Source organism: Phoenix dactylifera, chromosome 7, assembly GCF_009389715.1.
Source record: "Phoenix dactylifera cultivar Barhee BC4 chromosome 7, palm_55x_up_171113_PBpolish2nd_filt_p, whole genome shotgun sequence".
Taxonomy (NCBI): domain Eukaryota; kingdom Viridiplantae; phylum Streptophyta; class Magnoliopsida; order Arecales; family Arecaceae; genus Phoenix; species Phoenix dactylifera.
In genome coordinates, this window is record NC_052398.1 from 4,701,579 (window position 1) to 4,717,067 (window position 15,489).

The following is a 15,489-nucleotide window of genomic DNA, read 5'->3' on the forward strand; positions in this document are numbered from 1 at the left end:
CTTTCTTTGGCTCGATTTTCTGGGGGAGGTGTTCTGCATTCGGGCTTCTGAGCTCGGGCTTCGGAGCTTGGCAGCCTTCTGAGCTCGGCGGCCTTTGGTGCTCGGCTTGCTGAGCTCGGCGGCCTTCAGAGCTCGGCAGCCTTCTGGACCATGAAAGCATTTAGCTTCATAGTACTTTCTTGGGGTAGAATCTCCTATGAATCTAGCCAGAGGAGCGCTCATCCTTTGGAAGGCATACAAAATAAGGCATCAGCCGAGCTTTCATTATGTACTAAAATCCTTTTTTTTAAAGCCTTGCAATGATGAGGGAAATAGCTACAGCGTCGTCATAAAGAGGGCTCAACACCCTTTTGGTCTTCATCAGAAAAGGAGATGTGACTTTCACAGTGCACGGATGCTTTGAGGAAGCTCTTTTTTCCGAGCTCGGAGCTTCTGGTGCCTCTAGTTGCCCGCCCTCTGATGGTATTGATGATGCCCGTGAGAGGTCAGTTGTCATTCTGCTCCTTATGCGGCACTGGATTTTGTTCCTCGGGCTCTCTCCTGTAGGCATGATCACGGACAAAATAACTCAACCGACCTCGGCGGACAAGTGCCTCGATCTCATCACGAAGCTCGTAGCAATCCTCCGTATCATGGCCGCGATCTCGGTGGAAGCGGCAGTACTTTTTCGAGTGCTTCCGCGACTCTGTCGGACGCATTCTCAATGGAGGTCGGAGGTAGCCCCGACCCTCAATCTCCATGAGGATTTCTGCTCGGGTGGATGTGAGAGGAGTGTACGTCTGAAATTTTTGGAGGGGAGACCCCGGGCGAGCTAGGCTCTTGGGCCAAGGAGGCTCTTTCTCATGCCAGGGGAATCTGCTACTTGGTTGGGAGTGCTCCTGGTGCTTCTTCTGCATCTTGGCAGGTTGTTCGGCTTCCTCCCGCCGAGAGGCCATGGCTTCCTCAGCCTTGGCGTACTTGCGAGCTCGAGCCAACATTTCGGTGAGGTCTGCAGGGAAGTTCTTCTCGATAGAGAAGAGGAACCTGTAAGACCGGGCTCCAGTCTTTAGTGCCGACATGGCGATTGACTGGTCCAGCTCCCGGACTTCCCATGTTGCGGCAGTAAACCGATCCAAGTACTCCTTGAAGGACTCTCCCTCCTTTTGTTTGATGTCAAGGAGGGAGTCCGACGTCCGCCGCTGGGGCTGGCTAGCGGCAAAATTACTGGCAAACTGCCTGCCGAGCTGCTCAAAGGAGAAGACAGTACTCGGCTTCAGCCCGGTGAACCAAAGCCGGGCCGGTCCTCGGAGCGTTGCTGGAAAGGCTTTGCACATCATGGCCTCCGAGGCTCCTTGTAGGGCCATTAAGACCCGATAACTCTCCAGGTGGTCGAGGGGGTCGGCCCTGCCGTTGTAAGGCTCCACCTGGGGCATCTTGAACCGCGGCGGGACTGGTTCGTCATCAATTTGCTGGGAGAAGGGGGACTTCGTATTGAACTCGAAGTCGCCGTTATGTCCTGACTTCCTCCCGTGGAGTGCCTGGATTTGACGTTCCAGCCTCTCGACCTTCCGGTCGAGTTCATCGTTCTGGAGGATCGCTGCAGCGGTTTGTTCGAGCGCAGGTTGTCCTGGAACCGATTCAGCTTCCGAAGGCTGTGGCCAGCCTCCGTGGCCTCCGGCTGGGTGCTCTCTCCAAAGGGAGGCCTGGACTTGGGAGTCCTGACCTCGAAGGTGAAGTCCGCTTGTGGGAGGCTCCGGTTGAACTGGAGCCGGAGGAGGCGGTGCCGTTGGGATGCCCCTGGGCTGCAGGCTTTGGACAGCGGTAGCCAGGGCCTGCACCTGTTGTACCAGGGCATCGAACTACTCCGGCCGAACTTGATGAACTGACTCGGTCGGAGGTGATGAGTTTCGGACGGAACGCTCCGGGCTAGGTGGAGGACATTGAGAGGCATTGGAAGCCCCTTTGCTTCTTAGCTTCATGGCAGCGAACTCGGGCCCTTCCTCTAGCGCCAACTGTTGCTGGAAATTGGACCCGGGGGCCGCCGCGAAGCCGGGGAAGGAGGAGCTCCGCTGCTACAGGGGGCGGACGGCGGTGCGCTGGCCGGCTGCGTCCTCCACCGTGGGGCGTGGGAGCGTCCGAAGAGGGGTGGTGCGTCCAGTCCTGTCCTGTCCTGCAAAAAAGCCGGTGGCCGGGCTCCCCGGCGCCGGCCCTCCGATGCCTAAGTCAGAGGGGGCCAGTATGTGGAGAGAGCAGGGAAGAGAGTATGTGGAGAAGACAGAGAATATTGTGTTCAATTGTGTCTGTGCTGTTTTCTTCCTTTTTCCCCCGGTCTAGGAGGGTTCTCTCCAGCTCCGGGTTTTTCCTCTTGTTTTTGGTCCTCTCTCCCTTTTCCCCCCAGGTTTCCTTTTATAGGAGGATTTTTGTTACCTGGGAGGTGACAGGAGGTTTGTCCTGTTTTGTAATAATTGGGCACGATTTGGCCCATTAATGGCGTAATGGAGAACGGGAGACCGGAATCAGGGAGTTGTCACGGTCGATCGGACCTGTTGGAGTGGTTGAACCGCCGGCTGTGGTGGGGCCTGGGGTCCGTGGATGGTAAGTGCATTTATTACCGAATGAACCGGCGGTCAGGGAGAGCCATACGTTCTGATGGTTCAGTGATCCGGAGATCGTCTTGGGCCGTGTTCATTAAATGACTGAGTGCATCGGAGACTTGAGATGAGTTTCGTGCATTAATGGCAGGTCGTGCCGAATACCTGCGAAGATCTTATGCCTTGATGGCTTGGAGATAGTGGCAGGTTATAGTGGAGTTGTCAGGTCCCTTAGAGGGTTAGGTGGAAATTGGATATTTGGCTAAGGCATGGGCTCGGCCTGCTGTGCTCGGCCTTCTGGTCTCGGCCTTCTGGTCTCGGCTCTCTGGTCTCGGCCTTCTGGTCTCGGCTCTCTGGTCTCGGCCTTCTGGTCTCGGCCCTCTGGTCTCGGCTCTCTGGTCTCGGCTCTCTGGTCTATAAGCTCGAGAGCGGAAGAGCCCGATCACTTAGGATGAGCTCGAGAGCGGAAGAGCCCGATCACTTAGGATGAGCTCGAGAGCGGAAGAGCTCCATCACTTAGGATGAGCTCGAGCTTGCTGATGGATTTGGGTGCTATAATTACATTTGTGGGGTGGTCCATTTTTCCACCAACACTCGCCACAAAGCCAGCACAACCATCAGTAGCTAGCCATTTGGTATGCCCAAAAGCGCATGGCCAGAATTTCAAAAGCTTCTCACAATTGGCAACACCCTAGTCGACATCTCATATGAGTTTTGAAATCACGCTGACTTAACAGGCAGGGCGCGATCCGCGTGCCAAACACTCGCACCCGATATTTGGTACGTGCGAAGGCCAACCAATCCTAGTTGATCCATGTGCCCAAATTCCATAGCGACAGGCTCTCTTATTCCAAGTAAGTGCTCGCGCCCTAGTAGATTGCTGGGAAGCTCCTTCTATTCTATAAGCGTCATCTTCACTTAGGTATTATAAAGTTGTTCATCGGACACACTCCAACAAGAGAACTTCTATCTTTGTTGTTTTAGATCGAAGCGCGGCCGTCGAACTAGAATTTCGACAGCAGCCATCTGCCTCAAGTTGCGGCTCAGTATAATCCGAGCAGCTGATTGCCGAGCTCTCCAGTGCCACCACGTCACCCACCCGGCGCCAAGCAACAAGCTGGATGATCGTGATGGACTAGATGTTATTTAAGGATGCTCCATGAGTCTCCTTTCGGGTTGCCATCTAAATTGCATCCACGTGCCAGCTACCTACGCTTGGAGCTAGTGATGGGTGTTTGTCCCCAAAGTGCCAGCTAAAGAATCTCATACCCACTGTCACGCACGAATTTTGTTCTTCTCTTGACACGTACGGGATCCCGTGCGGTCCTCATGCGAGCGTGTGGGAAGATAGCGTCATCAAACGACTCCCCGCGCGCGCTCGTTCTGGTATACGTTGGTTCGGAGCTACTGTTAGAACTTGAACAGGCTTCTGCCGACACATTTTTCCCGAGACAAAGTTCGATATCGTGTCGCTTTCCGCTTCTGACGAGCCTACTCATGATTTCCTTGACACTTGTCACAAAAACTGGAGCTTTGGAGTTTGGACCATGAATCCGACCCGTATCCCCACCGAGTCAATTAATTAGTTCATAAACCATGTTTTAAATCTAATATCAGTGTCAAGAATACAATATTAATTGTAGACGCAAAGTGCTCTAGGTATTAATTATGTGCACATAAAAGATTCCTTTAGCTGACTAGTAGTGCCTTGGTGACTCAAAATCTATTCATCCCTATCTATTGTATCAATTTCTACAAGTCATAATAATCCTCTTGCACCATGCCACGGAGAGGGCATTTTGCACGGAGAGAATGGGCACGCATGTCATGCTAAGTTGGTCGGAGGAATTGGTGCTTTGAATGTGTCAATATTAATTAGATGTTTGAAAACTAGCTCAGAATATCATTCTAACCGCAAATATCAAATTTTTTTTTTTTTTTTTTGGAATGACAATGGTAGTGTCATCCAATATTTCTTTATTTGCGAAGAAGTCTGATTTATCATTTAAAAAACAATACAAGGATTTAATGATCTTTAAAATATAAAATCAGAATGTCATGATATATATTTTATTATATATGAACAATTCCAACCATGTAAATGATAACTAGTGGTAATAAGAATGACAATGAGGCGTATATGCTAGTGCATGCCTTCAATCCCAACTCCAAGAAACTTAAAATGATAATTATTTAAGATATATTTTTATTTTTAGTTTTAATTTTAATTTATCATTTTCTATTATACTGTGAAGTATATAAAGGAAATAAAATAATTAAAAAGTAATATAATAATAACAGTCAGTAAATCGTGCGGATCTAGAGAGAATGCAAAAGTTGCACCATAAACATGGTGACAGCAGCATTGATGATGGGATGTTGGTGGAGCAAAAGCAAAAGTTTAGAACTCGAAAAAATACAAAAAGTCTAAAAAAAATGTAAACGATTTCAATAATTCAACAAATAAATAGAAAATACTTTATTATTTATATTTTTTAAGAAAAACATAGATCCATGGTGCTATAATTATTTGTATCCAAATCTTTCGGGACGCATCATCAAAGAAATCAATGCACAATCCCTGGTTACCAAGCAGAAGGATGGGATTATCTAGACAATAAGTTGTAGTTCCACTACAACAAATATGAGCTTTGCCGACTCTTTTATCCCGACGCTAGGGGAAAGCGTCGGGAAAGGTTGGCTCAGCTCCAGCCTTTGCCGACGCTTTGTTCTAGCGTCGGGAAAGGTTTACATACAACGACGCTTAAAAGCGTCGGAAAAAGATTAAAAGACGACAACGCATAAAAGCGTCGTTAGAAAACATCAAACCCTCCAACCCTTCGCCCAGCCCCCTCTCCTCCATCGAGAGCCGACTTCCCACCTCCATCGAGAGCCGGTGCTTCCCCGCTGCCGTCTTCCTCCTTCCGTTCGCCTAGCCCCCTCTAAAATTCGGTCGATGCCCTACTTGTGCGCGCGCCGACTTCCCACCTCCATCGCGAGCCGGTGCTTCCCCGCTGCCGTCTTCCTCCTTCTCCTCTGAGGTAAGCCTCCTCCTCCTCCTCCTCCTCCTGCTGCTGCTCGTCCTCCTCCTCCTCCTCCTCCTGCTGCCCATCCTCTCTCGGTCGATGCCCTAGCTGCGCGCCGACATCAATCCTCCATCCCGAGCCCTAGCTACTCGGCCACCGTCGACCTCGCCGTCGTCTGAGGTAAGTGATCCTAGTATCCTCAACCATGTATTTATTTTAAGCCTTGCGATTTTCCTCTCTGGTATGTAATATATTAAAGTCTGAGGATTTGAAGCATGGGTTTAAACTGTGGTCACGTTCATTTAGTCTTCTTCCTATTGTTTAGGATCAGATCTTTATTCGCCATGGGCATAAACTGCGGGACAATTTACAAAATATGATTAGGTCTCCTTCCGTGCTCTCTCTGTCAATTTAGGTTTTGTGGTAGATAGTTTCAGCCAAGAGCTACCTACCTTAGAAATTTGTTATGAATTAAAGGTTCAGCGGCAAGCCAGTAGCTAGGCTAAGTAAATTGTTTGAAGCTTGTATAGAATTTCAAGATTCTATACAAATTATACAAAAAAGCAAGAGAGAGAGAGAGAGGAATTTCTACACTCACATCTACTTCAGCCACTATTTCACCAGGAACTGTAGGTGGCACTGGTTGAGGTCCCAATTCTTTTTTATAAACTTTTTGCATCTCATCTGCAACAGCTCGGGCCAACGAATCCTATATCCAAAGCAAGAAAGCAAAACAAAAAACAACTGACCCTCATATCATGGACAGAACTTGAGAGAAATGAGACTATCTTATCTAACTAGCCTCTAACCAGCCTCTTTGATGAGCTACATATAACTGGAATGTTATAGCGCATTAGGAAGTCCACGAGATACCTGATGAGCCTCAAATGGAGGATTGAATGAACATCCTGGTGGCTCCACTTTAACCGCCGGAATAAGAGAGGTGGATGACTTCTGTCAAATCCCAAGAATGTACCATTAGGCATTCTTGCTTTCCCATGAAGAAAGCAAGATATCACCAAGCACCTGTCTGTGAGTCATAATTGAAATTTGCAAATGAACTGGCTCTTGTAGGTGCTTTTTTCATTTTTAGTTTCAAACTTTTTCAATGTAGCTTGTGAATCAATTATTGGAAGAATGTAACAGGTGGATCCAGCTCTTCAGCATTTTCTGTTGGGTTGATGCTTTCGGCGCCATAGTGCTGACCATTGAGCTATATGTCTTTCGTTTCACAGTACTCCCTGTTGCTATGATTGACTTTAGTGATATACTTAACATCACCTTCAAAGGAAATAGGATACAGTAGCCATCCTAGCATGGCCTAAGAACAAAGTGGAGGTATAATGTCATCATCATGGCCATCACTTGGGCAAAGCATGCCACGTATGACAAGGTGCACTATGCAACAATAGGTAAATCAAGATCTTAATTTTACTTTCCTTTAGTTGGAAAACATCTCATGGCATGCAAGAAGACAGAGACCACATGAAAAGCTTCACGTTGTTTAAGTTCACTTCAGTAGTATTTTTTAAGGACTTCCTAGATGGAAATTGCATGCTTCGAGCAGCCATGTAACTCTAGGCTTCCTCAGAAGTACTAAATGTTTAAATAATTTATTTGTTCACGAGTCATCAGATCATAAATATGAGATATGATTGTCTCACCTTTTTGGCCTTGGCACGCACTTCACCTGCAAAGTTTGAAGGGGGATAAAAAGATCAGAATGGAGTCAACATTAGGTAATTATAATAAAGCAGTGCTGGGCATATTAATCATGAAAGAACCTTTTTCGTTCCATATGTCATGGACTGTGGTAGCTGAATCCTCGCCCTGAAGATATCAAGAACAGATAATAAATATAAAAGATAATTTCCAGACCTAAAACTTCTCTAACAGATTGCATACCTTTGAAGCATTTTGTGTTTCAGTGTTTTCTTTCAGAATTTCTTTCTTTTTCTTTTTTGACTTTTTCAATGTTGAAGATGGTACAGGTTGCACAAAGGGATTGCTCTGAAGCAAGCTCATAGAAACGAGTTAGGTGCAATGAAGCTTCTAGGATCGCTTCTATAATAGAAACTAGCAGTGTACCATTAGGCATCTCTCATCTACAATAGATATTACATCAAGCACGACTCATAATCCTGTACAAACACAGAGAATGCATGTGCCAAACAAGTTGGCTGGAACATTTGTATCCAATAACCAAGTACACAAGTTGGCGAGAAATAGAAGAGAGTCAAAAGTTTTATTTATCAAAAACAGAGAAATGTTTCTGGACAATTGAGTTAAGTAATTTACAGAACAGTATCATATCTGCAGGTGAGTCATTCTCCCATACATAACATCAATCCATGTTTCGGAGATTCTTCGCTTTGTTTTTTATGTAGAGATTCTTTGCTTTCAGTAATCCTTAGCTGCCTGATATATGCCCTGAGAAAGAAAAGAAATGTTCATTTCCAAGGATTAGACAAGTGGAAGCAGTGGCATGACAAAAAGATTAAAATAGCATAGTATGTGTTGCCCACTTGCATTTACATATATCCTTCATCTTGAATACAGATATCATTTCTGTATGCTCTCCAACTGTGGTGTCAATTAATTGAGCTTGGTGGTCTCTTTCAGAGCAAAAAGAACATCTATAATGTAGCATGTCGTGTCCAATTTGGTTCATTCTTTTCAAGTCTAACAACCAAAAGTTGATGTCATTCTTTTCAAGTCTTACAACCATGCAGTAATATGTTTACGACCATGAAAGCATTAAAATTTCTAGCAAGATGATGATGCCTCCATGGCAATGGAACTTTATTTAGTATAAATTTATCATTTAACCAAATATTGATTCTTTTTTGTGCATACCAGGTAACAATATGCCCCGAGGGAGACGATTTAGAGATGTGGAGTTCCAGCATTCTCAGGTGGGATCTACTTCTGATCAGTCCCTACAGTCCCAGCAGCCATGTGAGCATCAGCAGCACGAGTCAGGATCTCAGCGCGAGCCTCCTGCTGATTGCCTGGAGGATGAGCTCCGGATCCAGGGTAATTCAATAAAATATTTCATATTTTATGTTCATATTTGTCTTCAACTTTTTAAGACATATTTTATTTAATTTTAATAGATGGACAAGGGACGGTGAGGACGAGACGGGGACCCACTCAAGCAAAGGATGTGTGGAAGCTTCCTCCGGGTGAGAAGATCATCATCCGATGCAACGAATTGGGGCAGCCCATCAATAGAGCTGGAAGTCTACTATCAAGCTTTTTAGGATCGGTTGCACGCAAGGGTCAGCTGTGTCCGCTCAACTATACGAAATGGAATGACATGCTTCCTTCGTATAAGGTTGAGCTTCTTAAACTTATAGAGGTAATGAATTGAATTTATTCTTTTTAATTCGACACCTTCTGTATGTTAATTTGCTTTGTACCATAATTTTATTTTAGAGGTTTAATATTATTATAACATTCTGTACCTTGTTGTAGGGTAAGTTTGTACTCCCTCCAGAGAGCCATGATTGGGTGCTAAAGTGCCTCAACCGCAAATGGAAAGAATATAAAGCAAAATTGAAGACGGACTTCAAGCGCGAGGGTATGACAGAGGAGGAGGTTGCTCGTGTGACTCCTCCTGATGTATACCCTCAGCAGTAGAGGGAGCTTGTTCACTACTGGTTTTCTGAAAGAGGACAGGTCATGTATATTGTTTCAATATCTTCTATTATCTTTATTACTAATATAGATTGCAAATATATACATTGAATCATATTATACTGTGTGCTTTTATTTTGGCAGACATATTCTAATATTGGTAGAGCTGCCCGAGCATCTCAAGCAGTTCCTCATACTTCAGGCTCGAAGAGTTATGCGAGACGTAGAAATGAATTCGTAAGTTCTTTTGAAACTATTTGAAACTCTACTAACATATAGCACGTATCATGATATATAGTTTTGCCCATATACTTTCCGTATGTGTAGATAGTAGAGCATGGAAGGGAGCCTGGTGAGGTAGAGTTTTATAAGATGACCCACACTCACCGAGATGGCACCTTTGTCCGGGACGAGTCGAGAGATATAGTTGTATGTATTCATTTTTTTATTTGATCATAATTATTTTATTAATTTTACTTCCTTTAAATTATTAATGTGACTGTTTATTTTTTTGAGAGAGATATAGGAAAAAGCTACAAATCTCATTTCAGAGCGCGTCGGGGAGTCGTCATCATCCGACGCGGCCAGTCGCGTCGAGGCTCAGGTCTATGCAGAATTGATGGGCCCAGAACGTTATGGTCGCGTGAGGGGTTACGGTATCGGAGTTACCCCCACTCAGCTGTCTGCAGTGAGCCGATATACCCAAGATGCCAGACAAGGTACTAGCACTGCAGAGGTTTATAGTTTGAAGACAGAGATGGCACAGATAAAGCAGTCATATGAGACAAGGATAGAGGAGATGAGGCAGAGTCATATGACTGATATGGCGGAGTTGAAGCAGAGCCAAGAGTTGAAGATACAATCTTTGCAGGATCAGCTTGACCATATTTCATCTTTTTTGCAGAGATTTGCTCCTCCGGTACATAACTAAATATATTTGAATATATTATATAATCATAATGTATTCTTGTATGAGCGTGATGACTTTCGTATTTTTAGTTTCTAAAGTATTTTTTTTTCTTGTAGGTTGATGATACTTCATCTACTCGTAGAGATGATGCCGTCGATCCTTGATACATATCGTAGATTGTGTACTTAGGAATTTGAGATGTATATTTTTAGAATGTTTTTGAAGTACAATGTAATCAAATATTATAATATGAATGTAATCAAAGTTCTTGTTTGTGACGTGTATTTTGTTATATATGTGATTTAGTGTATTTGTTTTGTTAGAATTTAATATGTACAGGGTATTAAAAATTACTTTTATAAATTTTTTTTAAAAAAAAAATTCATTTGCCGACGCTTTTAAGCGTCGGCAAAAGCCACCGGCACAATACCGGCAAAAAATGGCACGCCTTTAACGACGCTTAAAAGCGTCGGCTAAGGAAAAATAGTTAACGACGCTTAAAAACGTCGGCATAGGCCACCTTCGCCGACGCTTTAAAGCGTCTGTGTAGTCCACTCCCACCTGCCCGACGTCGGAGCCACGCTTTGGGGAGCGTGGGTGAGAAACTCGCCGACGCTTAAAAGCGTCGGTATAGATCAAATATAGCGCCGGGAGATATCAATTATTTTGTAGTGTTCTTTGCCAAAAAAAAACCATGGAATCAATTGTTTATGTAAATGATATATTATTTTATGTAAAGAAAAGCATGGAATAAGCAACGGTTGTAAACACTAGTATCAACACCAATAACAATAGTTTTAATCATCAATTTGTGAACTAATTGTAATTAATTACATCATAATCTATTTAATGAATTTGAAAGAATTTATTAATGCTTTTCTTCTTTACATGTATGATACATATTGGTGAGTCAAATAACGTGTTTGACTAATAAAAGAAAATATATTGGTGAGTCAGAATCATCTAGTGCGCATTTTGTATCATAGAGATTGGTACAGCTCTGGATGGCGGTCATGCTATCCAATCATAGAGATGGATGGCTATTAAATAAGACGCTGCATACGATAAAAAAAATCTATGGTGCAAATCGTGCTTCCCTTCTTAAAAATAAAACAAGAGATTGTGGAAAAGCCTGATGACATCTCTCTCGTAATATAATATTGTATTGTTTGGAGAATAAGCCACCGACAAGTTAATATATGAACTAAAAAAGTGAACTACTATTTGGAGATCCTAATCAGAGCATGAGCAAACTAGTAAATTTCATTAGAAGGTGTCACACCCAAAGTGGACATGAATTTGCATCTGATGTATATAAGAATGGGATTGATTTGTCATCATTTGGGCCCATCTTGGACCAAGAATTAGTGGGATATGAGGCCTATTCTCTTGGCACAACTCAACCCACATCCCTCCGTCAAAAAAAATCGCCGCCGAAGATCTATGGTTTGGATCTCTTCTTTAAAGCCAGGCCGCCTTACCCATTTTTCTCGTGTTCTAGAATCCTCAATAGCTCATTCTCTCTTTCCCCCTTCTCCTCTCTCCATTAATTATCTCCTCGGCTCTCTCCCTGTTCCCTTCCCCTCCCTCCTCCTCCTCCCATCTGCATCGGTTCGGTCCCAAAGGTGTCGAGTAAAAACCTCGTACGACTTCCTCTAAAAAGTGTTCTTTTTTCTTAATATATACATATATAATCTTTTGGGTTTGTCTCTGTTTTATTCCCAGCTTTCCTGGCTGTCGAGGAGGGCGAGAGAGGTTTGGATTTGTGAGAGCAAAGCGGAAAGCTTTTATATGGTAAACTTCCAATGATCTTTTTTTGGTTGTAATCGCTGGCTTTGTTGTTGGATTTGGATGGGTGGATGGATGGGAGGTCTTGTTTGTTGTGGATAGGAGAGTCCGACGATCGAGTTCGGCAGGAGCTGCAGCAAGGAATTGGTTCCGCCATGGCTGAAGCCCATGCTGAGGACGAGCTTCTTCGTCCCCTGCGACGTCCACGCCAACTCCAACAAGAGCGAGTGCAACATGTACTGCTTGGACTGCGTCGGACGCGCACTTTGTTCTTGTTGTCTACGGGATCAACACCATAAGAATCACCGTGTCTTTCAGGTTTTATTCCATTTGCTATTTCCTTAGGAATATAACGGGAATAGATACGTATCTATCTATCATGCCTTTATTAATTTGTTATTTATTTATAATAGATACGGAGGTCATCGTACCACAACGTGATCAGGGTGTCGGAGGTGTCGAAGTTCATAGATATATCATGCATCCAGACGTATGTGATAAACAGCGCCAAGATCGTGTTTTTGAACGGGAGGCCGCAGCCGAGGCAGGGGAAGGGCGTCACCAACACCTGTGAGATTTGCTGCCGGAGCCTCCTCCTCGACAACTTCCGCTTCTGCTCCCTCGGATGCAAGGTGGCTCTCTGCCTGCCACTGCGATGGCTCTTGGATTGCTTTAAATTTCGTCTCCCTTTAGTTTTTTATCTATTTTTGCTTTTTTTTTTAACAAGAGAAAAAAAAGGATTTGAACCTTGGGAGGTGCTTCCAACTTCCAAGTGATGGACCGTAGTCTTCTCCCTTTCCTCTTTTCTGGTTCTTTTTAGGATAAACGGACGACCTCCCCAAGAATTGAACTGGAGACCTCCCTGTTCCTAATGGAGGAGGGGTGGTGGACTCGGTTCGCAATTTTTGGACCATATGAGCCATTTCGGTAGTCGGGTTCGGTCGGATTCTTAGTCATAATTTGCGGATTAAAATTCTCAATGAATTAATGGGATTTTTCCGGTTTAAGATGAGAGAGTATTTTTATAATCTTTTGTGAGATTGTATATAAAAAAATTCATCTTGATTTATGATAAGTTTGTTAATAGAATGGTTTCGACTCATGCACGTATATCATGAAAAGTCATATAGGAACATTTGGGAGGAGTGAAGGAAGACAAGGAAATTCTGCATTAAAGATATAAAATGATTAGTATAGGTCAATTTTCCTTTTTTTTGTAGGATTTGCTCGTCTTTTCACATGAGACCAGATACTACTATGAACCATTTAATTCCGATCCATCTCCTTGAGTTTTAGAATTTATGTAATTATGCATTGGACATAGGTAAATCTTATTTAATGGTTCTCACATTGTTATACAAATTATTAAGAAAAAGAAACAAATTTTGAAATGGGTTGGTTTGCTGAAAGAATATGGATATTACTTCAGTATTTCCAGCAGCTTCTGCTCTTCTTCTTCTTCAAAAAAAAAAACTTTTGAGCATTTATTCGCAATGGTTACAACTTTTAGAACTTAAAGGCTGACTTCCTGGTTTAGCTTCAATCAATTATGTTTTCACAAGGCTGTTCATGTCCTTTTTTTTTTCTCCCCACTCAAAGAAGAAAGTTTTCTCTTTCTTTTTCCAACAAAGTTTTTAGACAGTGTGGCTTCTACTTGGTAGTTTATCCATGGCTCGTGTTTCTTTACTGCAGCTGGGAGGCATGCAAAGAGACCCGGGGCTCACCTTTGCGCTACGCCCCAAAACCAGCCGAGACTGGCTTCATGGTTCCGAGTCGGATGAGTCGTCGACCCCAACGAAGTTCCCGAAGATGTCGCCCGCCGTGGCCATTGACGGCTGGAGGTGGTCGGACGACGAGGGCGGTAAGTCCACCACGACCACCACCAGCATTTCTCCCGCGACCTCTCCTACTATCAGCTACCGGACGTCGAGGCGTAAGGGTACACCCCGCCGAGCTCCCTTTTGATTTAGAGAGAAAGTGAGACTAAAAGAAGCTTTAGAAGTGACTCCTTTAGAGGAGTCAGGGAGTCAGTGTACGTGCATTGATATAAGGAGGAGAAAGGAAGAAGATGACCATCCATATTGTTAATATATGGCATACATTAGAGGAAGAGAAAATAAGAGGAGGTTGAGGAGCCCTTAGATCTTGTCGTAATTTATTTCTTCTTCTGGGGTGCCTATTTGTGTTAAGTCTGTACGTAATATCCACCCATGCTTGCTCATTTTCACGTTCATGCATCTTGGTGTGTTGAAATTTCTTGCATTTGTTTTATTCTGACCGTTCGTAGCAGAGCCTTTAATCTTTATACACGTAAAGATGGGTGAATAAATGGAAGACATGAGATCTTCATTATAACATACCATGATATTTCCATCTTGGTAGGCATGCATTCCATCCTTTCTTCTCTCCCGAAAAGAAAAGGATTTGATCATCTAGTTGCATGCCTTTTTTCTTTATATATATAAAAAAAAGTGTGCTTCTTTTTCTGCTACTCTTCTCAAAGTTAATTGTTGTGTAATATAAGTGGCGTATCTCTTATTAATTATGACACTAAAATTCACTCAAGACTTCTGCCTTTAGGGGCTTGTCACCGGCAATAAAAGTGGTCCTTCGCATCACAAGGAGGATGATTAGGATTTAATTCGGAAGTTTGTAGTTTATTTCTCCAGGTTAAACTCGACCTAAAAGGTATATTAATTCACATCTACAAGTAGAAATAATACAAAAGCTTCACTGATATCATAAATTGACTTTTTAGAACTGATGCGGACTTGATTTTCTAGAACTCATAGACTCAAGACATACTCGATACATATAATTGATAATTTGGGCTATCTGATAAGCTTGGCTGTACACCCTGGTGGAAATGCAATTGGATTCCAAATTCGATGCTCGAGAATGCATAAACCAAGTGCACAATGGATGGCTAGATATAACCTTTTTAAAACATTATATTATAAAAATATTATGATGGTTTTAGAGGCTTCTTGCTAGTATTTCAAGAGTAATGATATGTAGCTACTATCACATTACAATGGAATAGTGGTTGTTATATTGAGAATAATTGTTGTAGTTTGAGCTTGTTATTGTTCACACTAGGATTTTTTACATAACATGTCATCCCGTTATAATATGTCCTCAATAAAATTGTTATTGATTCTTATAGCAGTTATAAGGACCAATCAAAAAGTATGTTTTTAGACTTTAATATTAAGTTAATTGCCGAAACAATAATTGTTATAATAGTTTTATGGAGGAAAACTAATGGCCAATAACGTAACTGGCTGTGCTATCTTTCCTTTCCCTTTTTGTTAAATAAATAATATTATTCTTTGACCATATAATTATTTTTGGAGAACTTTAAGCAAAGAGTTTAAATTTCATAAAAATATCATTCTATTGAAATAGAAATTATAAGTAAAAATAACTGTCATTTTTTTTGTTTTACTTATCTCAATAATGTGTTGAGGTGACGGAACTTTTATGGTTACTGTTAATCGGTTATCATACTATTGTTTAAAATCATATACGAACCTAAATAAGGATTAAAATAAAA

General features: G+C 42.8%; 2 protein-coding genes across 3 annotated transcripts; one reads left to right on the forward strand and one right to left on the reverse strand.

Annotated features, from left to right (window-relative positions):
* Positions 1-6,083: 6,083 nt before the first annotated feature.
* On the reverse strand, positions 6,084-7,624 carry LOC120111305 (ribosome biogenesis protein NOP53-like). Its single transcript, XM_039128002.1, has 5 exons — positions 7,502-7,624; positions 7,381-7,426; positions 7,261-7,286; positions 6,470-6,550; positions 6,084-6,305 (listed from the first exon to the last, which is right to left on the reverse strand). The coding sequence occupies exons 1-5, from the start codon at positions 7,619-7,621 to the stop codon at positions 6,099-6,101; spliced, it is 480 nt and encodes a 159-aa protein (XP_038983930.1). The 5' UTR covers positions 7,622-7,624; the 3' UTR covers positions 6,084-6,098.
* A 4,012-nt stretch (positions 7,625-11,636) lies between these two features.
* LOC103702262 lies at positions 11,637-14,174 on the forward strand. 2 transcript variants are annotated; one of them, XM_008784597.4, is made up of 5 exons: positions 11,637-11,770; positions 11,871-11,939; positions 12,036-12,251; positions 12,347-12,565; positions 13,626-14,174. In XM_008784597.4, exons 2-5 carry the CDS (start codon positions 11,937-11,939, stop codon positions 13,896-13,898), a joined length of 711 nt encoding a protein of 236 aa, XP_008782819.1. In that variant the 5' UTR covers positions 11,637-11,770; positions 11,871-11,936; the 3' UTR covers positions 13,899-14,174. The 2 variants fall into 2 exon arrangements, with proteins under 2 accessions (XP_008782819.1, XP_038983934.1); XM_039128006.1 differs by having other exon boundaries at positions 11,653-11,788.
* Positions 14,175-15,489: the final 1,315 nt, after the last annotated feature.